This window comes from Saccopteryx leptura, chromosome 1 (genome assembly GCF_036850995.1).
Source record: "Saccopteryx leptura isolate mSacLep1 chromosome 1, mSacLep1_pri_phased_curated, whole genome shotgun sequence".
In the NCBI taxonomy this organism is placed as follows: domain Eukaryota; kingdom Metazoa; phylum Chordata; class Mammalia; order Chiroptera; family Emballonuridae; genus Saccopteryx; species Saccopteryx leptura.
This window is the reverse complement of record NC_089503.1, coordinates 64,552,414-64,579,985: the sequence shown is the minus strand read 5'-3', so window position 1 is coordinate 64,579,985 and position 27,572 is coordinate 64,552,414. Positions and strand designations below refer to the sequence as shown.

General features: G+C 48.6%; 1 protein-coding gene across 2 annotated transcripts in view; it reads left to right on the top strand.

Annotated features, from left to right (window-relative positions):
* The window catches only part of TENM4 (teneurin transmembrane protein 4), an 801,941-nt gene that overhangs the window by 235,183 nt on the left and 539,186 nt on the right, over positions 1–27,572 (top strand). For both annotated transcript variants that reach the window (XM_066369554.1, XM_066369563.1), the window contains exon 3: positions 8,810–8,889. In XM_066369554.1, the coding sequence (XP_066225651.1) occupies positions 8,880–8,889 (10 nt within the window). In that variant the 5' untranslated portion in view covers positions 8,810–8,879. The remainder of the gene's footprint in view (positions 1–8,809; positions 8,890–27,572) is intronic.

Here is a 27,572-nt window from a genome sequence, read left to right as displayed (position 1 = left end):
GACAGGCTGTCCATGTCTCCAAGCCAGCCACTGGGAGGCTGGAGCCTTCTCCTCCAGTGTCAGGGCCGCTGTTGCTTCTGCCGGGTCAAGTTCGTTCCCGGGGATGGTCCTGCCCTTCCAGGAACGGAGCAGGAGCAGAGGCCAGGCTGAGAAACCCCGCTCTAGAAAGAAAGGGCCTTACCCCGCCTAGGAGCTCTTAGATCTGAACTTCTGGAGAAGAGCTTGCGTGATACCCTTGTCTGTCCCTTCCGGCCACGTGGCAGGGCTACTCTGGAGAGTGAGGGTGACATCCTGAAAGAAGGAATAGTGGCTAATGATTTCCTTGGTTTTCCCATCTCTGGAAGGGACTCTTTTTTTTTCCAACTCGGTTTCTCCACCCACAAATATTTTCAGCTTCACCAGGTTAGAAATAAGCACGCGTTTTCTGTGTAGGTGGGCACGTGAGGTTAGAAAAGGCGGCAGGGACGCTGAGGCTGGGACCCTGTCCGTACAGAAACCTCAGCACTGGTTTCCTCTGTGGGACCAATAGCAGTTTCCAGCATGTAAGGCATGTGGCAGTTCATTCACAGCCCCGCTGTTCCACACCTGGCAGACTTGCTGGGTCCTGTGGGGGCCGTTGGCCTGGGACACTAGAGTCAGTCAGTAAAAGGCCACCTGTGACAAGGGCCTGAGCAGAAGCAGAAAGCAAATGCATCACGGACCCCAGAGTCCCCTGTCCTGACTGCAGGAGGCTGACCTCTACCAGGAGACTCGCCCGCCACGCTAGGGGCTGGCTCTCATGGACAGCTGGCAAGCCATTTTCCCTCAGTTTCTGGTGGACTCTTCTCCTTTGTCTCTTTCTTGGTCCCAGCAGGTGTGTCTGTTTATACCTTTTCACCTCCAAAGTCTTCCTCAGTAACCAAGGGTGCTCTGTCTCTCAGCATTCCCAAGTTTTATCCCTGCCCCCACCCTCTCTCAACAAAGGATGGCTTCCCCTACCCTCTGAGTTTGGAAGGGTCGACGCTAACCCTTTACAGTTGTGTCCACCCAGACAACATCCAAACAAGCCACATCACATAGGACTTAAACGTCTCACTAAATACTGAGAGATGTCTTCTTTGGCCTGTCCCAGTCTCACTAAACTCCTAGCTTCCCTACCAGGACACAAGACATCCTAATGGGCTAGGGATTTTGAAGTTTTACAGCTGAGCTCCTTGGCATCTGCTGCATTCATGATCGGCTATTCCCAGTCATTAGTTTTCCAACAGACATAAGAAGTCACATTCAAGCTGGACAGACTCATAATGAAAGAAAAAGCAGAAACCTCACTGTATGTCCCTACCCTTCCCTCGATGGCTGCCGCCCCACCCTCACCGGTGCCTCACCTGTTGCTTATTCCCTCTGGAACTTGCCTGCAGCGGTCAGTTCTTCACTGGCCGCCTACACCAGCCCAAGCGCTGCCAGCCTTTGTGTGGCTGTTGTACCAGAGTGGCCTTCCACTGCAGAGTCTCTCCAGGCCCCTCTGCCTGTCAGTCTAGGCAGGAAAACAGAAACTGGTTCATGTCGTCCCACAGAGGGAACTGAGTGTGGGGAGCCAGTCATGCGGTCGAGGAAATAGCTGAGACCTCTGGGGCAGCCTGGAGATGAGCAACAACAGGGAAGCACTATCACTCCCAGAGAGGAGGGGGAATGAGAGAAGGTGGTGTTTCCAGAGCCCAGAAGCTGGACAATCCCACAGAAGCTAGAACCCTTACGTACGGTGCCTGTCAGAACCTGAAGCAACAGAGCTTATGTGGCTACTGCCAGGGATGCTGCCTAAGACAAACAAGGGAGAGATAGGTACCCCAACTCCTCTCCCCTTCTCACCTCCATTTGCCAAACGAGGGAGCCTCTGAGCATCGCAGTTCCCTGTGAAATGAACAGCAATTGCAGGGGTGGGCAGCCAGCCGGCCCTCTTACCTCTCACCACCCTGTTTGTTCAGACTGAGTTGGTCCCCACCCATTCCAGAAAACTCCTGCTCTTCTTTAATGTTTCTGCTCAAGACAACTGGCAGCTTTTTGTAGGCATCGTGGTTATATCATATATGATCCCCTAGATAGGACAAATAAGGGGCAGTCAGGGTCATCCTATACTGTACTTGGGGCAGTAAACTCTGTATCTGCAGACATCCAATCCTGATCATGTGGGCAATCGCTGTTCCTTGTCCTTGGGAGGAGGGTGGGGTCTCTGTCCTTTTGTTAGGTCTTCAAGGTGGAGTGGTTCTGCTCATTCTCACAATGGTGACAGCCCCAGAGACTCAGCTACACATTGAACAATTATCTCCTCTGTAGGACCAAGCTCATAGGCCCACTATCCTGCTACATGATGCCCAGGAGGGCCTGTGTCTGTGGTTATTCCCCTATCCCACCTCATTATGCCCATGAGGGCCTGTGTCTGTGGTTATTCCCCTATCCCACCTCATTATGCCCAGGAGGGCCTGTGTCTGTGGTTATTCCCCAGAGCTGGTGTGTTGCTTCCCGCGACCTCCAGCTCCTGTCTGAGACAGTTAATCCTTTCCAGCCTGGCTTCCCTCAGACTGCCCTTCTCTCCTCCTCTGCTAGCTTGTCTTTGGCGTGGGAGCTCAGACAGGGGGGAATGTGGATAGGAAGAGTTCAAGGGCACAACAGAAGAAACAAAGGCCCCTAAGTGTGTGCAGCCAAGAAAACAACATGAAACGAAATGAAGGATTTGGGCTGGACTTGTTTTGTTTTGGAGCATTTCAAGGGACCAGGCATGCAGTTGTGTTTGGATTGGGAAGAAAGGCATAACTGAGCAGGAGAAAATCCTTTTCCGATTTTATTCAGGCTGTTACTGGATTAAGGAAAACACCAGGAGGATTAAACTGCGTGAATGTATGAAGCTGTTGCACCCAGACAGAAGGGGACTCTGTCTCCTCCTGGGATGTGTTTGGACAGAATTTGGAAGCAGTGCTTGCTGATCTGTCCATCTCCGATCTGGTAAATTCAACATCAGTTGGAGCCACTCACCTTGATTACCTTTTCTTAACCTTAGTGATAATTATTAAATATTAATAACACAGTTAGGACTGTTGGTTCAACGGGGCAGCGACCGCAGAGTTCACTGACTCAGTATAGAGGGACTTTTACTGCTGCCTCGTAAAATCTAAATTGAGGAACTTTGCAGCCAGAGCGGATGCAGAGGTCGAGGACTGAGATCGGGGCTTTCCTTCTGTTCTGTGTAAGTGGCTCTTATCTGCTTCCCTTCCACTTGTGAGCTCCTTGTCCTCTCACCAAAGACCAGCTCCTCCCCCCCCCCCACCCCCACCCCGGGTTCATTGGCCAGAACTGCTGGGACAAATGGAAAAAAGCCTTCAAGAGCAGACATGTATTGTCTCACAATTCTGGAAGCCCCACGTCCAGGGTCCAGGTGTGGGCTGAACCGTGATCCCGCCGAAGGAAGGTGCTAGCGCAGGCCTCTCTCCGGGCTTGGTGGCTCCTTGGCTGGTGGAAGCGTAGCTGATCTTCACACGGTGGTGTTCTCCCCACATGCATGCGCATCTCTATGCCCAAATGGCCCCTTTTCAAAGGACTTTTATTAGGTTAGGGCTTACCCCACTGACCTCATTTTAACTCAGTTACCTATCTCCAAATAAGGTCCCATTCTGAGGGACAGGGGTTTAGGACTCCAATATACCTTTTTTTTTTTTTTTTTTTTTTTTTTTTTTGAGAACACAATTCAGCTCCTAACACCTCCAGGGCCACTAATAGCTCTCAAGTTTTTGCATCTGCAGTCTTCACTATTGGAGATTACGTTCTATTTCGCTTCCTGTTTTCAAATATCCCAGGGGAGAATTATAACTGGTCCACTTTTGAACAGGTTCTGTCCTCCACACAGGCAGCCAGGGGACCCAGAACGATGATTAGCCTGGCTTCATTAGGGTGCCCAGCCCAGAACCAATCAGTGATGGCCAAGAAGGCAGGATCCTTTAAGGATGTGACAATTCTCATAGGACCCATGTATCTGTCAGATCAGCTAATTAATGTTGGGTATGAATCACTTCCAAATCATAGTGGCTCGTAGCAACAAAGGGTTTGTTCTCTCATAGTCCAGGCTCTCTCTGGGCAGTGGGGTGGGAGAGGGATGGGGTTTCTCATGGCCCCCAGAATCCAGGCTGACAAACTATCCCAAATGTCAGTCACCCTGCTGGTGTGACTGAGAGCTCTAGGGTCCTGCGTCAGTAATTAAATCTTCTACCTGGAAGTGGTACATTTCCGCTCATGACCCACAGGCTCCATCTAATTAGTGGCAAAGCCCTTGTTAGGGTGTGCCATCCCACCTGTGCCTGGAAGGCAGAAAGCTAGAAATAGTTGCTAAATAGCACTGATGACTCTTACAACCCACATGATGGGAGCAGTGGAAAGAGTGGTTCCCAGAGTCAGGGAGCTGCTTCCCCAGAATAAAATGGGCTGTTGCACGGTAAACTGGTGGATAAGCACTTGCGGGGCCTCCCAGCCACAGGAAAGGCAGCAGGGAAACGGTGAGGTGTTAAAAACACCTGGGTCAGGCTGGAGCATCGAGGGAGGGCCCGAGGGGAGAGTGGCAGGGGCCTGGGCTGGAGAAATGGCCAGGCTGGGCGGCAAGAGAACTGCTTGCTCTAGGGAGCGGTTTGGATTTTGTCTCAGACAATGGGGACCAACAAGGTATTCAAGCCAGGAAGAACAGAGGCAGATTTGCATTTTAGGAATAGCACTGATGGTGTGGTAATTTGAAGGAAGGAATGGAAGAGCGCTAGACCTGTGCGGAGATCAGCTATTCCCAGGACTTAGTGGCAGCAGCCACTGGACATGGTGACTGGCATGGAGTGCAGTTGCAATCAGTACGACAGAAGTAGCTTTACAGAAATGCTGGCATCTGCACTGTCTCCTGAAAGAGGAGGAGCTGGCGGGTGAGGGAGGAGGGGAGGCTTTGCAGGTTGGCAGTGCAGCTGAGCAGAAACCAGGAGATCTGGAAGCACTCAGGTGGCTGAGAACAAGAATTTGTGTTTGTGCTGCACATTCAAATCCAGGAACTTTTGATGGATTTGCTTGAAGTGCTTAAAGATGAACACTGGTGAAGTTTCAGAAAATTGAAAACCCCTCCCACACTGAAGCACAAACCCGATCATGTTGCTTTCGAGCACTAGTGGCTTTTGGAGAACCACTTACTCCCCGTCCATGTTTCCCTTCATGCCATGTCTTACCGGCCGAGTTCCTGCACATCCCCACAAGCACGTACTCTTTCTCTGGTGAGAGCCCAGTATCTTCCATCTCACTCCAGGTCCCCTGGCTGCTGATGTCAAACAGCCCTGCAATAGCAGTGGCCCTCAGTCCTTTCAAAGACAGCTCTCCACATGGTGCAGGTTTGGGCGGCTCTCCTGGGAAGCATTCACGAGCCATGCTTGCCATGCTAGCCCTGAGAACCACTTGTGAGTACACACAGGAGGAGCCACGAGAGAGAACACTGAGTGGAAGCCTGCAGACAGCCTGTGGGCCAGAAACTGGCAAAGCAGCTCCATCGGCCCTGTGCGACAGGTCTGGCTGGGGCTGGCCGGACCCGCGGAGGACCTGTAAAAAAAAACTCTTTTAGGCCTTCATGAATGAGGATGCCTAGTTAAAAGTTCATAGGAAGATTACATAAAACCATCTGCTGCCTTTATTTCCCCCGGTGTGCATTAAAAATGTGCAGCTGCTCCACAGGAAATGTTTCATTACACTGTGTGGCTCGTGGGCTAGTCTCAGATGTTGGGGAGAGAGGAGGCGAGGTGTGGGGAGAAGTGGGGTGAGCACGCCCGATTTCCCCCCCGGATCTGAGTGTCTCCAGCAGGACGATCCAGGTTTTTCCACCCAGTGACACTCAAGGAGGTGTCAATCTATGTGTGCAGTTTATTCTTTCAGTGAGTTTGTGTGTGTGTGTCTGTGCTTTTTTTTTTCTTTTTAATCGGAAAATTGGTCTTCAAGTTCACAAGCAGCAGCTGCAGCTGCTATAATTAAAATGAAATAACCTGCTTCCTTCAGTCCGTCGGGAGGAAAGCTTTTAAAAAATCCATATTCTAAATGGACTCAGGAATGTGGTGAATCTTCCTTCTCTCCTCTCTCCCTTCACTTGCAACAAGTTTTATGGCTTTGCTTTTCTCTGGAGCCCTAGGAAGAGAAGGGAGTTAACCTGAGCTGAGCAGGGACCCCAGCCCGAGGCACTATGTACGGTTGTCCCACCTGCACCAGCTAGGATTCAAATCCAGTTTTGAGGCTTCATTTTGTGCCCATTTTCTGCCATGTGCCCTTTTATCCTGTTAGAGCCCAGATCGCTCAGCGTGGTCTGATTCTGTCCGGAGACCTGGGAGGTTTGGCGTTATTAAGATGTTATTGGATAGGTTGGCACTTATAATTGGCTTGGATTAGAAACCAAAGCTTTTAACGGACTAACAAGGTTAAGTATTCTGTTCTAATGATTACATGATAATGAGAAGGTTTTCAGATGATTGGATGTGCTCTTGAAGGTGTTGCTCAAAAGTCACTCTTTAAACCGGGCTGGGAAAATGAAATTCCAGAAGAACTGCAGACTGTGGTTTTGTGTGGCTCTCAGAACAAGGGAACTAAGGGAGAAAGGGACAACTACGAGCTGAGAGCTGAGGATACTGCGGACACGGTCTCCAGGTGCTCCCCAGTCTGCTGGAAGAGAAAGACATGCCGACAAATAATTGTGAGACACCAGTTGTACGCATTAGGCATGAACAACTTACTATCATTTCAGCATTCTTCCTCCAAAAACTCATTCATTCAATTGATAACTGTAGTGAGGGGAGTAACCACACTGTGGGAGCGATGCCCAGACTGTTGAAAATAAAAAGATAAGAAAAAAATTATTATATGTTCTTATAGATATATAAGGGTCTGGCACTTTTTCTAATCACTTATCATTCGCATTTAATAATGAAGAAATTTAAAGAGTTAAGTGGTTTGCCCAAGGCCGCACAGGCCGGTCACTGGACAAAGCGGATTCGGGCCCATTCTGTCTGCTTCCAAAGCCCTGCTTTCACCAGGGTGCCCCTAAGAAAACTTTCCCCGCTCTTGTTAGGTGTCTAGTGCAGCCATCATCACAACTTGTGTTTAGAATGAGGAATTGTTTTTCCCCTTGAAGAAACCAAGTTTTAAAGCAGGTATCTTGATGGGAGTCAGTCATGATTATTATCTCTGGGCTGCAGGTGTGCCCATCCAGTCTGACTGTATTGAGTCCTCCAGAGAATCCTCCCAAAGGGTGAAGTGAGCCCAGAGCAAAGGAACACTAGAATGTCAGTGAGAAAACAGATTCCTGGCACCCAAAAAAGAGGACCTAACACCTCTGAACCCTGGTCCAGAGTTTTCCTCTTCCAGACGAGGAAACAGAGGCTCGAAGAGGGGAGCTAACCAGCTAGGGGTTGCAATGCAATCAGCAGGAGAGCCAGAGCCAGAACTCCTCTGTGTAAGGGATACACTGCACTTGAGCACAGCCTGGTGACTGCTCCTGCCTCATTCAGTTACTCTTGGTTGAGAATAACGAGAATTTACAATAAACATATGAAATGCGGATGAAGCTGGAAACATTTCACACTTTGGAGAAATTCATTTTTAATGGAAATCACCCGTAATTCCTCACCTTATAAGACATAATAACGTCTCTTAGCTAGGATCCTTGGTTTATTTGGCAAACATGTATTCAGGGAATTTCCCAAATAATGACTTTTTGCCTTGGATGCCTGAATGCATTTGTCATGTCTTGTTATTTAGCCCAGTGGGCCTTTTATATACAAAGACATTTGGTGGTGTTTTCAGTGGGCAGGTGTGGTCCTTGGTGCAGAACAATCCCTGAGGACTTCTGTTCCAATCCCAGCTCTCCCTCTCTCAGTGACCAAAGCAAATGCCTTAAAACCTTTGAGCCTCCCCTCACCCTTCTTTGAGTGGTTTTGCATTATTTTTCATATGTTCATTTCACCAACCTTGATCATGTACAGCTATCTCCTTAGGCACCGGAGATCAGAGATGAATCAAATTCAATGTCATAAAATTCTAGGAGCAGAGAGGACTCAGCCACCCCCTGGGTCAGAGTGTTTCTCTTCCAGATGAGGACACAGGGGCTCAAAGAGGGGAGCTGATCTGCCAGGGGCTGCAATGCAGTCAGCAAGAGGGTCAGAGCCAGAACTCCTTTATGGGAGGAACTGTGTCTGGAGGACTCCCAGCACTCCCGCAAGGCCTATCGCAGGGATGCTCAGCCCATGTTAGAGGGCAGGACATGAAGGCTCAGCGAGATTCAGTGCTGTGTTTGTTTTCCTGAATCGGTGATAGAACTCTCATTGCAGGGGCCAGTGCATCGGCCATAGCTCCATCCCCTCACTCTCCTCCTCAAAATTCAATCCTTATTCCCAAAACACTCAGTTTCTGTTCTGCCCCAAGCCCTTGCTGAGCACCTGGGCTATAAAGAAGCCTGACTTGCAGTCCTTGCCATAGAGAGAGGTTTGAGCAGCTTGAGGAAAGTCATGTGAACAATGGCTCTCAGATAAGCCCCTTACTCCCCCACTCAGATGAGAAAGGAGAACAGGCAGACTCACCAGAGCCTCCCAGGAAGGCTGCGTAGAGGTTTGTGTGGGGTTTGCAGGGTATTTGGGACTCCGTTTTCTGCATGGCTTGGGGGACTAGGAAGAAGGCCCAGCTCCCCAGTGCTCTGTCTGCGATGACTGCTGAGGTGGGGGTCTGTAAGAAGGGGTCAGGGTCATCTTGCAACCTCACTCAGTTGGGCCTGTGTTCTCTGCTTCAACAGAAAGGACCCCGCCCCATCCTCCAGGATCTCATGGCCCAGGGACACTGCGGACTCTTCAGAACGTGCTGACATGGAGCCAGGTCAGTCCTCTTGTTCGCTCTGATTTTCTGCGTTCTCAGCTGCAAACCTATGGTCTTGATGAGAAAGCCCATCTTGGAATTTGAAACCATGATTGCTTTTTGGTTGAAGGCTTTTGCATGGGGGGTGAAAAAGGTCAGGCCAGAGTTCAGGTGGCCTGTTTGGAGAGCAGTTGCAGTAGGAGGACTCGTGGGTGCTAGAACCCCACCGCCAGCCAGCAGCCAGCGTGCTTGGAGGACAGAGCAGGCATGGAAAGACACCCAGCTGGGATGTGATAGGGGACCTGGCAGCCAGGAGTCACCTTGCAGACTCAGGACCACAGAGGCCGCTGTGGCGATCAGAGTCGTTGTAGAGTCCAGAGACCAGGAGCAGGGTCCAGAGTTCGGTGCTTACATTTCAAGCTGAGCTGGAGTGGATCAGAAACATAGTTGAGAGTGGAGCAGGAGGAGGTGAGTGACTGGCTGCCCAAAGGACAGGTGGTCTGGGGGTCAGGTCCAGCCGGCCAGAATAGAGCTCTGGAGGCTTTTCTTTGTATTGCCATCGAAAGAACAGTGACACACACAGTAGAAAGCACCTCGGTTGAGTGGAAAAGTGAAAGGACGTTCCCAGCTAGAGAAGGAACGTGGTACCTAGAAGAGTGGAAGTGGAAACAGAGGCTGGGTCAGAGGGAAAGGGCTGAAGGAGTAGGACTCAGGACCCAGGAGGAGCCCTCTGTTGAAAGCCTGCTGTGAACCAAGCACTTTTTCTTATCCTCCAAGCAGTCCGGTAAGGGAAAAGCCTGAATCTTGCTAGGCTCAGTTATGTGGCAGTAATAAATTCACTCCATAATCTTAGTGGCTTAACATAGCAAAGGTGTCTCTCTTGCCCATGCTGCCTGTCTAACTGACATGAGTGGAGGGCTCTGCTCTACCTGGTGACTCGGGAGCAGGCTCAGCCACATTTTAGGAGAACCACCTGGCACATGTGGCCGCCTTGGGCCTCTGCAGCTCGGAAGAGACGGCTGGAAGACTGAGCACTGGCTCTTAAATGCTTCAGTTCCAGAAGTGACACACCGCCCGTGGGCTAGAAACAGTCCCACGCACCTGCCTGATTTCTGGGGCTCTGGGAAATGTGGGAAAGCCATGGCTATCTGATGAGCAGTCACTGCCTCCGCCATAGTAGCTATTGGTTCCATTTTACAGGTGAGGAAACTGAGGTTCAGAGAAATGAACCATCTTATCTGAGGTCTCCCAGCCCAAAAGCACTGAAGCCTACATATTGCATGATCTGATTTAATCATTTATTTAGCTTGTTCAGCAAAGACATTGAAGAAAAACAATAGATTCAACACTATGCTAGGCTCTGGGGATTTAACAGGGAACAAAAACAGGTAGGCTTTGCTCTGAGTCCAAGAATGTGTAACTACAAACTGGGACGTGTGCTCGGCAGTAGAGACACATCGTTCTCTGAAGAGATCTGTTAAGATTTTTAACTTTTCATATTGAGGGACAGGTAAATGGACTCATGTTTATTGCAGCATCATACCAAGTACTTGGTTCATGTATAACTTCCGCAAGTTCCATTTTTACGATAAGAAAAGTGAGGTTCACTCATTGCAGGGAGATAACTAAGCTGAAGGTGAATCTTCAACCCCATCCATGCTCACTTGTGATGACATGAAATGAATTTCACCCTCCCCCCCCCCCACACACACACTCACACTCCATCTAAACCTAAGAAAAGTGGTCTCCTCTTCCTGCTCTAAGTCACCCATCTCAGGACTTCCTTCCTCTGGTCCCCCTAACGTCCCGTGGGTGTCACACATGTGAACACAACCTTCACTGGTAGTGGGAGCTTCTTGGAGCCCAGACACAGGCTTCCTCATCCCCATGTTGTGCTCCCCGTATAGCTGGGCCCAGAGGAAGGCTTGCTGAACTCAAGGAGAGAGGGAGAATATTGTGGAAGGGTAGGTATCCATATCCGAGTCTGACAGGATGAGGTTGAATCTGAGCCTTGGCGAAGCTGGATTCTTCTGTCTAGAATGTGGTCCCTTCTCTGTCTGGCCTCATGTCCTCCAATCCTGCCCCTTACACTCTGGGCTATATTTACACTGGTCCCATCTCTTCTCTCCCCGCCTCAGCACCTGGGACCACTTCCTCTGTCCTCACACTCTTCCAAGCTACCTTCTCTGACCGGGATAATCGCAGTGGCGCCCTCATGAGGCCCTCTACCACCCCTCCTCCCAGGGTCTGGCACCAAGGTATCTATTAATACACTAGTCAGATCACATGACCCTCTGTTCCCAACACTCCCGTGGCTCGCATCTCACACAGAGGAAAAGCCACATGCCTGCAGTGACACGCCATGGACGATGGCCTCTTTGCTGTTCCTTGAACCACGGACTCAACCCCAGTTCAGGGCATAAGGCATAGGAGTCTGAGAAGGCTCTTCAGGCAGAGGGACTGCAGTGACAGACCTCTGAATCTCTACCACAGTGAGCAGAGCGCTCATGGGGCCCAAAGGGCCTGACCAGGGGTGAGTTTTCTGCTCACAAAGCATCAGGAGGCCGGGGATGTGAGCAAGGGGGACATAGTGGAGGTGAGAGCAGACCGCCCTGACCACCCTGGACAATGAGCAGTCTTCCCAGCCCAACTCTCGCTGCGCTGTGCCCTCTCCCGTCTGATCTTTCCTACAGCACACTCATCGCCAACTGGTGCGTTATATATCACACCGTAACTTGACTGTCTATTTTGTCTTTCACTTTTGGAACGTACGCTCCACAAAGGCAGGGACTTACTTTGCGTTGTTCCCTGAAGGGTTCTTATGCCTGGAACTCTGCCTGCCACTCAGTAACTATGCACTGAATGAGTAAACAGATGAGCAAATGATTGCAGAACAGATTCCTAATTGTTGCTCGCTTATACTCCATTGTTCGTACCAGCCTCCCTTCACAGATGCTGTTCCCTTCCCCTGAATGTCCCCATAGCCTTTCTCTCTGCACTAGCTCCCTCATTCTTTCTCCCTCGCTCTGCCTGCCTGGGGGTGGGATGGGGGGAGTCCCTGCAGCACTCAGCCCAGGCGTTATCCGCCCCTCCCTGTGAGGCTGGGGGCTTCAAGGGCAAGCCCAGCTCGTCATTCCTGAGCCCCCAGGGCCTGCTGCACAGCTAGGGTCCAGTTACTGAGCGTTGTCCTGAGCCTAATGAACCAGAGCACCATCTGGAATTGCAGCCTAGGGGCCCAGTTATCTTCCGCTGTGTGTCCCCCCATTTCAGCCGGGAATCAGGAGTCCTCGTTGCCAAACCAGTCTCCTCCTGCTTGTATGGCTGCCTCAGAGAGCAGGAAGATGAGGCAAATGGGACACTAATGAAATTCAGAGAGAAAACTAAATTGGGAGGTGTAGCGAACACTGTGGAGGAGGGAGTTGCGATAGAGAAGGATCCGTCCGGGGGTGGGGGGAGAGTGGAGACGGTGCTGAGGAGGCATCGCCCAGGCCCCCCCTCTGACACCTATGTGGCGGGTGGCCTGTGCGGTCACTTCAGGGGCTTCACTGTTATCACTGTAAATCAGAGACCTTTTCATTTATTGACTCATTCATTCATTTATGCCTTCCCGCCAACTTGCCGAAAAGATTTGAGTGGGTTAACAATTATAAATTGATTAAATAGTTAAGACCAAGAACATTTAATGCAAAATTAAGGTAAAAAGTAAGGGGGGGGGGAGGGAAGGGGAGAAGAACAAGATAATCAGAGCCACCCAGAAAAGGGATCCTGAGAAGTGGCTGAGGGCTCTGTGACAGCAGGCGGGGCCATGAATGTTACAGCCCTTTAGGGATGGGAAAGTGCTGGTCAGACAGTAGAAACGATGCTCAGTGTTCAGAGAACTTTCAGATCTGCTGTCCATTCCTTCAGTTATAGGCATTGCCCGCGTGCTGCATGCTAGAGTACGCCCCATGGGGTACTTTTTCTATCTCATTGAATGTTCACAATACCCTCCAAGGTGGCTGTTTAAAGCTCATTATAGAGATGAGGTGACTGAGGCTCAGAGGCACTGAGCCATCGCTTTAGCAAATGGCACTGGGACAGCTGGACATGCACATGCAAAAGCATACAGTTGGGCCCCTTCCTCACACCATATAAAAAAATTAACTCAGAATGGATCACTGACCTAAATTTAAGAGCTAAAACTCTAAACCCTTAGAAGAAAACTGGGCCTAAATGTTCATGACCTTACATTAAGCAATGGTTTTGCACCTACACAAGGTGGGGGGGATAAAACACATAAATTAGATGTTGTCAAAATTTTAAAAACTTGTTCTTCAGAGAACAGCATAAAGGAAGTGAAAAGACAACCACAGAATGAGGGGAAATGTTTGAAATCATCAATCTTATAAGGGACTTGTATTCAGAATATAGAAGGAATCTTCACAACTCATTAATAAAAGGGCACATAGCCTAATTTAAAAATGGGCAAAGAGTTTGAATAGACATTTCTCCAAAGCAAATCCAGAAGAGTTCAATAAGCACATAAAAAGACACCCAACATTTTTAGCCATCAGGGAAATGCAAATCAGATGCTTTGAGTCATTTATCTGGGCCCTGCCTTTCTGCGCCCAGAGCCTCCGGACCACAGCCTCCCTGAGCCTGGGGAGGAGCACACAGCTCGGAGAGAAAAGGGCCTGGGCTGCGGCTGAGGGTTTTCACCAGGAAGGGGAGGAGTAGGGGATAGTGGGCAGTACAGGAAGGTCCAGGCGGGCTCAGACTGCCCCGGGGGTCTTCTTCCAGCAGTGGGCGGAGACTGCCGCCTGGGCAGGGCCAGCTGTGCACTCTGCCGCCTCCGCCCAGTCCTCGTCCTCGGTGTGTCCTAGAGCTGCGGTTCTCACTTCCTCTCAGAGCCCTGTTTCACTCTTCAAAATTACTGTAGACCCGGGGGTATTTTGTTTATGTGGAATTTTATCTATCAAAAGTGTGATACTAGTAATTAGCACTGACAAAAAGGCAAAAATTGCTACTGATAGCTTACATAAAATAATGACAATAAATCTATATATTACCATAAATAACACATTTTTATAAAAATTGAATTTTCCCAAACAGAAATGAACGGGTTGATATCGTTTTACATTTTGGCAAATTTCTTTCACTTCTGGCTCAATAGAAGCAAGATCTGCTTCTACCTTCAATCTGGAAGACTTCACTACATACTCAGAGAGAACAAGGGTGAGGAGGGCAGATACCGGCCTAGATTATTATAAATATCTATGACCACAGATGTTCTGAGAGGAGCTCTGGGATGTGCAGTGATCCCTGGGCCACACTCTGTAATCTGTGGGTACAAGAGGTGAGATCCTTGCTGCAGAGATCAGCAGGGAGTGGGGGAGAAGTCACAGTGAGTCTAGAAGAGAGGGACGAGGGGTGGGAGTGAGGCACGTCTTGGTGGGGAGGGGACGGGCTTCTCCTGGAATGGGGCCTGCTGCCCTGGGGAGAGTGCCCATGAGATTCTTTTGACCCAAAAGGCTGCCTGCCATCTTTGCTTACTTGTCAAAATCCTCCTCATGCTTTAAGGTATATTTAGGTGTAGCTGCCTCTGGAAAGCTTTTCTTACCATTCTTAACATCCCAAGTCTGGGTGAAGCCCTCCTCCACACCAGCACCCTTGTGCGTCTCATTAGCATGAGTATTGCAACAGAAGAGTGGTTGGCAGGTTGAGGCCTACTGGTGGGAGGCTTGGGATTCCAGGCAGAGGAGCTGAGACTTTTTGTTGTTCTTGTTTAAAAAGTGAGAAGAAAGCCCCGGCCAGGTTGCTCAGTTGGTTAGAGCATCATCCCAGTAAGCTAAGGTTGTGGTTTTGATCCCCCGTCAGGGCACACACAAGAATCACCCAATGAATGCATAAATAAGTGGAACAAATCTCTCTCTTTCTCTCTCTCTCTCTTTATCTCTCCTTCTCTTTCTTCCTCTCTCCCTGTCTCCCTCCCTTTCTCCCTCTCTCTCCTTCTCCCCTTTCTCTCTCCCCCTTTTCTCCCTCCCCCCTTTCACCCTCTCTCCCTTCCTCTCTCTAAAATCAATACATAAAAATTAAAAGGTAATGAAAAAATTTAAAAAGTGAGAAGAAAGATATTGAAGGCTTTTGCACAAGCACCTGATTGATGGTATCAAATTAGTATGTACAGAGGACTGTGGTCACCATGCAGATAAAAGTCATCCACTACTAATTCTAATTCACTAGCACCCTGGTCGGCAAACTGTGGCTCACGAGCCACATGCGGCTCTTTGGCCCCTTGAGTGTGGCTCTTCCACAAAATACCACGTGTGGGCGCTACCTCAATAAGGAATGTACCTACCTATATAATTTAAGTTTAAAAAATTTGGCTCTCAAAAGAAATTTCAATTGTTATACTGTTGATATTTGGCTCTGTTGACTAATGAGTTTGCCGACCACTGCTAGCAGATAAGATATTATTAGTTATCCAGTAAAGAAGGGGGAATGAAGAAAAGGAAGAAAGAAAGTAACAGCTAATTGAGCACTAACTATGTGCCAGGGATTCACCATGTTTTCTAACCATCACAGCAGTTAGGTGATGTTTTCTCCAGGTTACAGATGAATAAACTGAGTCATTTCCCCCACCCACCCAAGGATATCTTGCTAGTGAGTATCAGGGCTGGGATTCAAGAGCAAGCTGTTCTGCTTCTAAAGTCTAGATTCTTTTTCTAATAACTCTACACGACCTTTGCACCATTTATTTGACCTATAGTGTTCACTACTACATACTACTCTTTTTAAAATATGTTTCTATCATGTCTTTCCAAATACACATTTTAGCTCTTGGAAACTTGGACAGGAACACCAATTATGCTCATTTGTTCCGCCCTCCTGGAGTCTACCATGGCAGCCTCTCCGCACACAGAAGACAATCAATAATCTCCACTTCTCTATTGCTTACTTTTCAAGAAGACATGGCCACAATCAACGTATAAACCCCGAGTTACTATTAACTAGAGTTATTATTGACTGACATAGAGATTATTGAGTGCTCAGGCCCCAACAGGACTATCCATCCTCATTGATGATGGGAACCTGGAGGTCAAAGGGCTCTGGAGAGACGTTGTTTTTGTCTGAATCAGGTTGAAGAAATGATCTTAAATGGGACACCTTAGTTTTTACATAAATATTGAGTAAGGCAAACAAGACTCATGAGGCTGAGGCTAAGACTGTATTATTAAGTATGCTGCCTACTATGTGAGTTAAGGATAAATGAACATTTATTGAGCTCATACTGTGGGTTAGTATCTGTTATAGGTATATTGCATGTTTTACCCACACTTGAAAACCTGTATTTTTTTTTTTTAAAGTATGTATTCAGTTTTTTTTTGTTTTTTTTTTGTTTTTTGTTTTTTTCTTTATTCATTTTTAGAGAGGAGAGAGAGAGGGAGAGAGAGAGAGAGACAGAGAGAGAGAAGGGGGGAGGAGCTGGAAGCATCAACTCCCATATGTGCCTTGACCAGGCAAGCCCAGGGTTTTGAACCAGCGACCTCAGCATTTCCAGGTCGACGCATTATCCACTGCGCCACCACAGGTCAGGCGAAAACCTGTATGTTTTTGACTCTATGAGATAGGAATCCCCCCGATTTCCCAGTGATCAGACAGGTGCCTTGCTCAGGGACAGAGGCGTCCTAGTAGAAGGTGAAGCTGCGACATGGAGCCAGGTCTGTTTGGGAGCACCACACTGTCCTTCCCTGAGAGAAAACGCTGAGTCAGTCTCGGCGACGCACTGTGTTCCGACTGGTGAGGTGCAGCAGCTGAGCACTGTTTTTGTGGCCACTGATACTCTTGTGCTGGTTTCAGGCTCTTTCCTTCTCAGACCATTTGTCTGTTCTCCAAGGCTTCATTTCCCTCCCTGAGTTAGCAGCTTCACTCTTCACTTAGAGCACCTGGAATCCCCACCACCTTCCTGGAATTCCACCACCCAGTTTCTGCTTCATCAACGTTCCTGGGCTGGTGAACATACGATGGTCTTAGGGAGAAAGAAGAAAGAGCAGGTGATCTCAGATAGATCCAAAAGTGCCAAAGATTAAGCTTGAAACTCAAGTGTTTCCTATTTTCTCAAAAAAGGATCCCGGCAAGGGAAGCACATCTGGTCCCAGCCTCTAATGCTTGGGATACAGGTGTAGAACTTGGTCCTTTCCCAAGACCGGCACGGTTGAGGTTAGCAGAATGACATGGCCACTGCTGTGAATGTCACTTCCCTTCTGACCCTTATTTACCTGTTCCCTGTCCTTAGGGCGGTACTGCTGTGTAGCCTTGGGGACACAATCTGAATCAGAGCCATTTAAAGGCCAAATGCCTAGTGAATTTCCAAATGGGGATGTCAGTGCCATTACCCTTGGTGGATTCAGTGACCAGATCCTCATAATGGTCGAGCTTGCTTCCTGTCACTAACTGCATCTTCAGCTGCACATCTTGGTGGCCAGTTTTGCCAAACTAGTCAAGTTCATGGCCTGAAGGCCTTTTTCTGAGTCTGTGGACCTCTTTCCCTCTATTTGCCTTGTCTTACCTGCTGTGAAATGGATGTACTTAGATATTTTCCATCCACCACTGCTTTGGTGAATGCTCCCTTGGTGGGGGAAAAAAAGAACAACAGCGAGTCAACATCAATAAGCACAGAATCCTGTGCCTCTTTGGATTCTACCTATGGAGGAAAAGCTGAGTGTGCGGAACACACTTCACATGGGTGAGAACAGACATTTGTTGAGTACCTATTACATGTCAACCACTGCGCTAGGCATTTCACAGTCCATTTAACCCTCACATCTACCAGTGAGGTAAGCGCTGTTGTTTCTGATTCACAGACGGAGCCGTGGAGACTCAGAGAGGGTCAGTGACTTAAAGCCATGCAGCTGGGAAGTGGGGGAGCCTGGAATTGAATCCAGGTCATCCACTGCAACGTGCAACTTCTTCCCATGGAGTGGAAAATAATCACAGAAACAACAGCCACAAAGACCACATGCCTGATTTGTATTAGCACATTTAATCCTGACAGCAACCCAATGATGCTTAGTACTGTTATCTCCATTTTACACATGAGGAAACCAAGGCATAAAGAAGTGCTCTCAGAATGAAAAATTTTCCAAAGAAATGGGTGTTCAGAAAGTCAGCCCCAGCAATCTGTCAATGTGTCCTATTCTGTCATAAATAGCTCTTGCCTAAAATAAGCACAGCCCTTGCTCAGAGGAGGTACTTAATTATATTTGCTATTGATAGTTAACTTCATGGTATTCTTGCCAACGCCCCTGGAATGAGTATTCTGGTTGCTATTAACAGTTTATGCTAGCCACGGAGTAGCCCTTGCTATGGGAGACTTCTGATAGGTCCGAATCCTAGAGCTGGAATCCCAGATGTTAGGGGTCAAGCCCGTTAGAGGAAATATGGTGCAGTGGGACAGAGCCAGCTTTGCAGTCAGACTGATGCAGTCCAAAGCCTACCATACCAGCTCTGGACTCTGGGCAAGTTATTTAACCTCTCTGCTTCAGTTTTCTAATATGTAAAATGGGTATAAGGGCCCATAGCTCAGTGTGCTAATTGCAAGGATTAAAAAATCATATGAAATGCTTATAATCAGGCTTAGCACACACACAGAGAAAGGCACCCAGTTGATGTGATCTGTTGTATTATACAATACTGGTTTATAGAGTTGAACTTATGAGGTGATCTAGTTCTACTCTCTCATTTGGAAATGAGGAAACAACCCAGAGACAAGCAGTGATTGGCCCAGATCACACAGCATTTTAGTTCTTTGATTCCAATGCCAAGGTTCATCTGATACTGCTGGCCACATTTAATCTCATATATATATATATATATATATATATATATATATATATATAGAGAGAGAGAGAGAGAGAGAGAGAGAGAGAGAGAACACATTTTATTTCATTTTCTGAATCTGATCATTTCAGTACCTGTAGTATTCATAGGTATTATTTATTTGTTCATTGTTTCTCCTGTCTCTTGTGCATGGTGGCTTGTTTCCCCACGTGTTCCGTGATTATTTTAAATTGTGGGTTTGTGAATGTTAAAACTGTGGGACTTCTCTGAGGAGTTGAAAATGCATTGTTCCAGGCAGGATTTTCATTAGCTTCTGCCAGGTGGCTGGAGGACCACCAACTTGGGGTCACTTTAAATTAGATGCTCAGCTTGGACTTGATTTTTTTTTCCTGGCAATATGTATTAAATTTGGAGACCCACATGAGAGCCAATTTATGATTAGGAATTCCTCTCCACCCAGCCCTAGGGTCAAGTTTTCTTACTGTTTCCTTCTGTGGAATCGGATTTTTTTTTTCTGAAGTGAGAAGTGGAGGGTATGGGGGGCAGGGGAGGCAGGCAGACAAACTCCTGCATGCGCCTGACCAGGATCCACCCGGCATGCCCAGCAGGGGGCGATGCTCTGCCCCTCTGGAGTGTTGCTCCACTGCAATCGGAGCCATTCTAATGTCTGAAGCGGAGGCCATGAAGCCATCCTCAGTGCCCCTGCCAACTTTGCTCCAATGGAGCCGTGGCTGTGGGAAGGGAAGAGAGAGATAGAGAGAAAGGAGAGGGGGAAGGGTGGAGAGCAAACGGGTGCTTCTCCTGTGTGCCCTGGCCGGGAATTGAACCAGAGACTTCCACATGCCAGGCTGACACTCTGTCGCTGAGCCAACCAGCCAGGGCTGGGAATTTTCTTTTAATTCACCCTTTCAAGGAGATAGAAATGTATCCTTTCAGAGTCCTAAGAGGGAGGGAGGGAGGGAGGGAGGGAGGGAGGGAGGGAGGGTCTCGGGTTGAATTCCACCTTTTGAAGGACTTTGACTTTGCTCCTTCTGTTGGCCCTTTTACATTAAAAGCCCCAGAACACTGAGGCTGGCCCCAGGACTGTCGCCCACTCAGCGCTTGGAAACCTGTATGGATTCATGCTCCCTAGTGCTTATTGTGACCTCTGAGGATTTCCTTCTGTTCTTGACAGCTCAGCTCTATATTAAAATTAAGGGTTTTTTTAAAATTTATTATTGATTAATTTGAGAGAGAGAGAGAGAGAGAGAGAGAGAGAGTAACATCAATTTGTTGTTCCACTTATTTATGCATTCATTGGTTGATTCCTGTATGTGCCCTGACCAGGATCACACCCACAACCTTCACATACTGGGTTGATGCTCTAACCAATTGAGACACCTGGCCAAGGCCTATGTTCATTTTGTTGTTTTTAATGTGGTATTTTTTCCATGCCCTGAATTAGGGGAATTCCTAAGGGTAAGTGTCAGCCATAATCCTGGAAATAAGAGCCAAAGTAACCACTACTGACCTTCCTTGGCATGAACATGGGGTTTCATTTGCTAGGGTTTTCCTGGTTATTACTCTTTGGCAGTTTGTCTTATTTTTGCTTCAAGGTCTACCCAGTATGTCTGGAGAGCTGAGGGGAAGTTTTCATGTGCTAGGCCAAGTTCCTGTCTCTCTGTGTCCCCACCATCATCCTTCCACGTTCTCAACTTGTGCTTGTCTCAGCCTCACAGAGACGCTGACCAAGCACCTTACCTGGTTTTGTTGCCAGATGAAAACTCTGGTATGTAAACTGTGCCTGAAGATACCACATTCTGAAGGCTTACCAGCATGCGCTTGCTATGATTCAGCCATCCAAGGCGCAGTCCTTACCTTCATGTGTCCGTTAGTTCACTCGTTCCACAAGCATTTACTGAGCACCTATTACATGCTAGGCCTGTTAGGCTAAGGGATACAGAGATGGATAAATCACAGCCCTTATTCTTGTGTACCAGGATATTCATATAGACAGTAAGCATTGCTTTTGCAGAACTGAACTGGAGGAAAAAGAGGCTAAGCCAACCTCAGGTGGGAGTATCCAGGCAGGCTTCCCATAGGAAGTGGCAAGTGAATCTAAAGGATAAGGAACAGAGAGCAAATCTGGAAACAAAAAGATCACAAATCACCAGACCCTCCAAAGAAAGCATGAACATACCACTTGAGATGAAGTGGTCCAGCTGGTTTTCCTTTCCTGGTCTTGGTCTGCGGCAAGCATCGTCCTCTTTCACTCCGGACACAACACTTTGAGAACCAGTGGTGTACAGTCTGCATTTTCAACACGGACACTGTATCTCAAGGGTGAAAGATTGGTTCTTGCGGAGTTGGAGGTAAAAATCTTAGTTACTATAATGGTTTGTGGTCCTCCAAAGGGCCACGGTACCTAAATGGATATACTGTATATTTTCAGTATTAAAATTTCATAGGAAGGGAAAGAGTCGGACAAAAAATGTCTATAAAGGCTTTTCAGCAAAGAGGAGGTGAGTGGAGTTGTAATGAAAAGAAAGGTTGAGAATCACTGATGTAACTGAACGAGCAGTAGCATCAGATCCAGATAGACCTAAATTCAAAGCTGCCTCCTTTGTTTAACAGTCTGTATAATTTTGGACATATTAATCTCTCTGTGCCTCAGTTTTCTTTTGTTTGTTTGTTTTGTTTCTTTGTTTTTTTATTCATTGAGAGAAGGTGAGGCAGAGAGACTCCCACATGCGCCCCAACCGGGATCCACCCGACAAGCCCACTAGGGGGCGATCCTCTGCCCATCTGGAGTGTTGCTTCGTTGCTCAGCCACCAAGCTCTTCTTAGCACCTGAGGTGGAGGCCATGGAGCCATCCTCAGCACCCAGGGCCAACTCACTCCAGTCAAGCCATGGCTGGAGCAGGAGAAGAGAGAGAGAGAAAGAGAAGCAAGAGGGGAAGGATGGAGAAGCAAGTGGCCTTTCTCCTGTGTGCCCTGACTAGGAATTGAACCTGAGACAACCACACAGCAGGCCGACGCTCTACCACTGAGCCAACTGGCCAGGGCTATTTTTCTTTTCTGTAAAATGGGACAATGACACTTCCCCTCACAAAGTTTTTCAGAGGCTTAAATAAAATCATACATGTAACTATATACTGGCACTTAGTAGATACTAAATAAATGTTATCAGGTGTGAATTCCCTACCCCAGTTTAGCCCAAGACACACCCGTTCAGAAGGGGGTCCAGAGCTGATGACATGCGCGAAAGGGGTTGTTTTCAGGCAGTCATTGCCATGAACAGCATCTGTAGGAGGCTTCTCCTCTCTAGGACCGCCTGAATGTGTAATGTCCCAGGAGCTCTTGGAATTATCTAAGAGAGAGATCAGGTGCTCGATCCATTTGAGTTATCAAAGAGCACATTTTCTGGTGCTTCCTTCAGGGACACAATTAATATTCAACCTGTTTGGAGCAATTAATGTTAGGGAAGCTGAGACATCCAGGTGGAGTTAAATCTTATTATTGATTGTCTTTTAAGGGGAGAGAATGAGATTTTCCAGAGGCTTGCAAGTTAATTTGGGGGCCTCAACTCAAGTGCCTCTGAAGGGCCTGCACCACCATTTAGGAAAGAAACTGTTGGCGCAGGGCCAGCCAGTTGTAGAGGGGAGTCACCTGGGGACGGAAGGGTGCAGGACAGCGAGGAGAGTCGGGGAAGGAAGGCCGGGTGGCTCTGCTTTTCTACCCTGAGACTCCATGCTTCCCTTTGTCACAGTCCTCCCTGTGCCCCTGTGAGGGCCTGCATGGATTAGAATAATGCCTGGCATGTGACAGACCCTCATGTGCACCTACTTGTTTGGAGACAATGATGTGAAATGATTAGTTTACTCCCCTCCCCAGTAATTATAACTAACACCATTGTTAAATGTGTTATGTGTTTTACTAAATTATTGCACTTAACCCTCACAAATATTTTCTTCATTATCATCCCCATTTTATAGATGAGGGAACTGAGGCTGAGAGAAGTTAGGATGTTGCCCCAGCAGCTCATCTGTCTTCACTTCTGACCCTGGGCTCATACCCACTCTGCCATTACTGAATCTTCCCGAGGCCAAGGTCAGAGTCTGGTTCAATTCTGAATCCCAGTGCTTGGCACGGGGAGAGGGGAAGAGCGCTGCTTTCCAGCAGTGGGCACAACTGTCTCCCTCCTCCCACCATCCTCCCACCATCCTCCCACCATTCTTCCAACACCCCTGCTGCCCCAAGTCTTGTCTGGGCCTATCCAAGTCAGGCATGACTTGCATGTCACCATCTCCGTATCACTGACACATGGATGGCCACGCCCAACCCTGTGAACCAGAAAGCACCGCTGTGTTCTGCAGAGCCAGATGGAGGGGCCTTGTCTCTGACGCCCACTTTGTGTCCTCACATGGCCTGCCTCGTGTAGCAAGGAACAGTGTCTGAGCGAGTCCATTATCTGCTCAGAACATGTTGGGGTAGAGGCCCAGCAAAGCCATACATGGTCTAGAGAAATGCTATGCACCTGCCAGTCCAACAAAGGGAACACACACACACACACACACACACACACACACACACACACACACTACAGGTTGTTGGGAGGCATTGGAGATCAACTAGGTTAAAAATGGTAAGATAGTTTGCCTGACCAGGCAGTGGTACAGTGGATAGAGCATTGAACTGGGATGCAGAGGACTCAGGTTTCAAACCCTGAGGTTACAGCTTGAGCGCGGGCTCATCCAGCCAGAGCATAGGCTCACCAGTTTGAGTGTGGGATCATAGACGCGACCCCATGGTCGCTGACTTGAGTCCAAAAGTCACTGGCTTGAAGCCCAAGGTGACTGGCTTGAGCTTGGGGTCACTTGCTCTCCAGTAGCTTCCCAGTCAAGGCACATATGAGAAAGCAATCAATGAACAACTAAGGTACCGTGACGAAGAATTGATGCTTCTCATCTCTCTCCCTTCCTGTCTATCTGTTCCTCTCTCTGTCTCAGTCACACACACACACACACACACACACACACACACACACACACACACACACAAATGGTAAGATAATTTCCCAATTTGTAAGCGTGTGGTGGTTGGCCAGTATTTTCTTGTATGTTCTGTCATGGTTGCCGGCGTGAGGGTTGCAGGCGTGAGGGTTGCAGGCTTGAGGGTGGCTGTTGCCATCCCCGCTGGAGAGATAAGGGTGGCTCTGCCTGGGTTCTGTGGGTTACCCAGGAGGAGTCTCAGGACTGGAGGGACCTTTGATATCTTCTCATTCAAACTCCTCCCAACCTAGACTCCAGGAGACACAGAGCTTTCTGCAGCTCACACTGGTGACAAGTACAGAGCCAGAACTTAACCCAGAGCCCCCTAACAACAAAAGGCCAAGTTCTTCTCCATTGTGTGGGGATGTCTGAGAGAGGCAGAGGCCCTGGACCGCCTCTGGGCCCAGAGCGTTGGCCTAATATGAGAGCCTCAGGGAAAACAGCATCCTTGTTTGGGGAAATACTAGCCATTAGGCTTCCTGGTGCTTGCTTGTGGTCTTGGAGGCCATTGGTTGGTTCAGATCTAGCGGTGCCCAGTGGAGGGTTGGAATGACAAGACACAGCACAAGTGGGCAATGTGGAGCCTAGTGGGTCTGGGACATTCTGGAAAGATGGTGATTCCTGGGCTGGTTTAGAGACCTCACCAGGTGCCTGTAATCATGGAAAAGGGCATTGCCTGATCCTCCAAATCAAGCTTAATTTTGGCCCATCCAAACAGTAACATACACAATAAGGAAGAGGCTCAGAAGAAAGCAATAAAACCAAGCAGTTGGGCCTTCAGAGATGTTGAGGAGGGAGCTCGGGGTGCCTCCTGGATAGCATCCCTCAAACAGAAGGCTGCTGTGACCCAGCATTCTTAGTGATATTTTCTGTGGCTTCCCTTTGTCCTCCAGAGGAAGCCCAAACTTCTCATTCCATCATCAAAGGCCCTGTGTTATCCTTTTCTCAAAAGAGTTTATCATTAACAGCACAGACGTGTTTCTGGGTTCAAATCCTGCCTCTCCTGATTTCTGAGAAAGGTCACCTGCAGCGCATGTCTTGACCACCCTGTGCCCTGTAACTTTGTGTGTAATACTGACATGAGGGCTGGGCGCTGTTAGGCTGCAGTGAGATAGTGCACATAAAGCTCTTGGCACAGTGCCTGGCCCGTACTTAGTGCTCTCAGCCAAGTTGCGGTACTGTTATTAGCGGCAGCAGTGATAGTAGCTGTAATTATAGTTCTTCCCGACCCCTGGGCTTTTCCGAAGAGCTTTTCCAAAGGTGAGAGGCCTTTGGATGTGTTGAGCCTGTCAGAATCTTTCCCACTCTCCCGGAGCTCTGCAGCAACTTGCTCCACTCCAGGCCCTGGCCTTGTCCCTGTCTCTCTCCCACGGGGAGGAGTCACAGAGCCCCCACTGGCTTCCCAGCACACGTTGTAGCTCTCTGGGCACATAGTGGCTATTTCTGAATGTCCCGTCTGAGACCTACTGAGGGCAAGGTGTCTGAGTGACAGGCGGCACCCCCGGGCTCGTAGCACAAGTCTGATACTGCCCCATGCTCTGCCCAGAACTAAGAAATTCATAATTGCTGTTTACAGGGATTTGGGCAAAGAAGGTTAAACTGTATGGGCAAGGGTGTAGGAGGCACACAGGAAGCCCGGGAAACACCTGTCTGTCCTGCACCTGGCAGCAACAGGTAGTATCAGGGCCTCATTATCCACCTATTGGCAACAGCATTCCCAAACAGAATTAACCTCCAGTAAGAATGTTACTTCCTGTTGCCTTCCCTGGCAGTCTGTGTGCCAGCGTGATTCAGGCAGCCAATTGGCTGAAATTTTGAATTTCGTTCTGTCTCTCTTATGCACTACCCCGTTTTCCTCTGCCTTCTTTGTGCTTTTTTTTTGGAGGGGGCAGCATACCCCTACACCCAGACTTTGGAAAGGGCTCTGCAATCAAATGGGGGATTCTCCTAAACATTTGCTCCACAGGCTGAAGGACTTGGACAGGCTTCTTGCATCCACGTGAGGCTTACGGCATCCGAGTCGATGCCCAGGCCCCACGTCCCAAGCACCAGACTGCAGGGGCCCAGAACCTTGGCCTCAGCTGTCACTCTGAGCCCTGCACTCTGGGCCCTGCACTCTGGGCCCTGCACTCTGGGCCCTGCACTCTGGGCCCTGCACTCTGAGCCCTGCACTCTGGGCCCTGCACTCTGGGCCCTGCACTCTGAGCCCTGCACTCTGGGCCCTGCACTCTGAGCCCTGCACTCTGGGCCCTGCACTCTGAGCCCTGCACTCTGAGCCCTGCACTCTGGGCCCTGCACTCTGGGCCCTGCACTCTGGGCCCTGCACTCTGCGCCCTGCACTCTGGGCCCTGCACTCTGAGCCCTGCACTCTGGGCCCTGCACTCTGCGCCCTGCACTCTGGGCCCTGCACTCTGGGCCCTGCACTCTGAGCCCTGCACTCTGGGCCCTGCACTCTGAGCCCTGCACTCTGGGCCCTGCACTCTGAGCCCTGCACTCTGGGCCCTGCACTCTGGGCCCTGCACTCTGGGCCCTGCACTCTGGGCCCTGCACTCTGGGCCCTGCACTCTGCGCCCTGCACTCTGAGCCCTGCACTCTGGGCCCTGCACTCTGAGCCCTGCACTCTGGGCTGTCCTCTTTTCAGGCACAGTGGCTGCACAAGGCGGGACCAGCCGAAGTGGTACCTCTTTCCTCCTTCCTTTCTTTATTTCAATGATAAAATATTCTTTGCATCAGAGTAGGATAAAGAATACATTGGGAATCCAAGTACCCACCACACAATTGAAGAATTAAAACATTGTAGGTATTGCAATAGCCCAAAACTGGAATTAGTCATGCCTTTCAAACAGTGAATGGTGAGACAAACTGTGATATGTGCATACCGTGGAATACTATTCAGCCATAAAAGGGAGTGACCTATGACCCCTGCAATGACTTGAATAAATTTCCAGGGAATTATGCTGTGCAAAAAAAGCTAATCACAAAAGATTAGATCTGTATGATTCCATTGACATAATATTTTTGAAATGATATAATTTATTTTTTTTCTTCTTTTCCAAATGAGAGGAGGGGAAATAGAGAGACAGACTACTGCATGCATTCTGACTAGAATCCACCCAGCAACCTCTGGAGTTGATGCTCTGCCCGTCTGGGACCATGCTCGCAACAGAGCTATTTTTAGTGCCTGAGGCAGAGGCTCCATGGAGCCATCCTCAGTGCCTGAGGCTGATGCACTTGAACCAATCAAAAAATGGCTCCAGGAGGAGAAGAGCGAGAGAGAGAAGGGGGAAGGGTGCAGAAGGAGATGGTCGCTTCTCCTGTGTGCCCTGAGAATTGAACCTGGACATTCACACGCTGGGCCAACGCTCTACCACTGAGCCAACCAGCCAGGGAAAATTACATAATTTTAAAAGTGGAAAATCGAGTTAGTAGTTAAGAGGGTTTAGGGACAGGGAATGGCATAGAAGGAGCCCTGAGTGTTAGATTATAAATGGGCAAAGAAAGGAATACTTGCAGAGAAGGAACTGTTTGTTCAGTATCTTGACTCTAATGGTGTCAAGCCTATACAGATGATAAAATTGCATAGAATTTAACACATGCACACTCAGGTACAAGTAAAACTAGGAAAACCTGAATAAGAATAGTGGATTGTATCTATCAATATCCTGGTTGTGATAGTATATTACATCTTTGCAAGATGTTACCTTTGTGGAACACTGGGCAAAGTGTATAAGAGCTCTCTGTATTATTTCTTATGACTGCATGTGAATCTACAATTATCTAAACAAGAATTTTAATTAAAAAAAATAAAAGCACCCTGGTTGGGTAGCTCAGTTGGTTAGAGCATCATCCCCAATA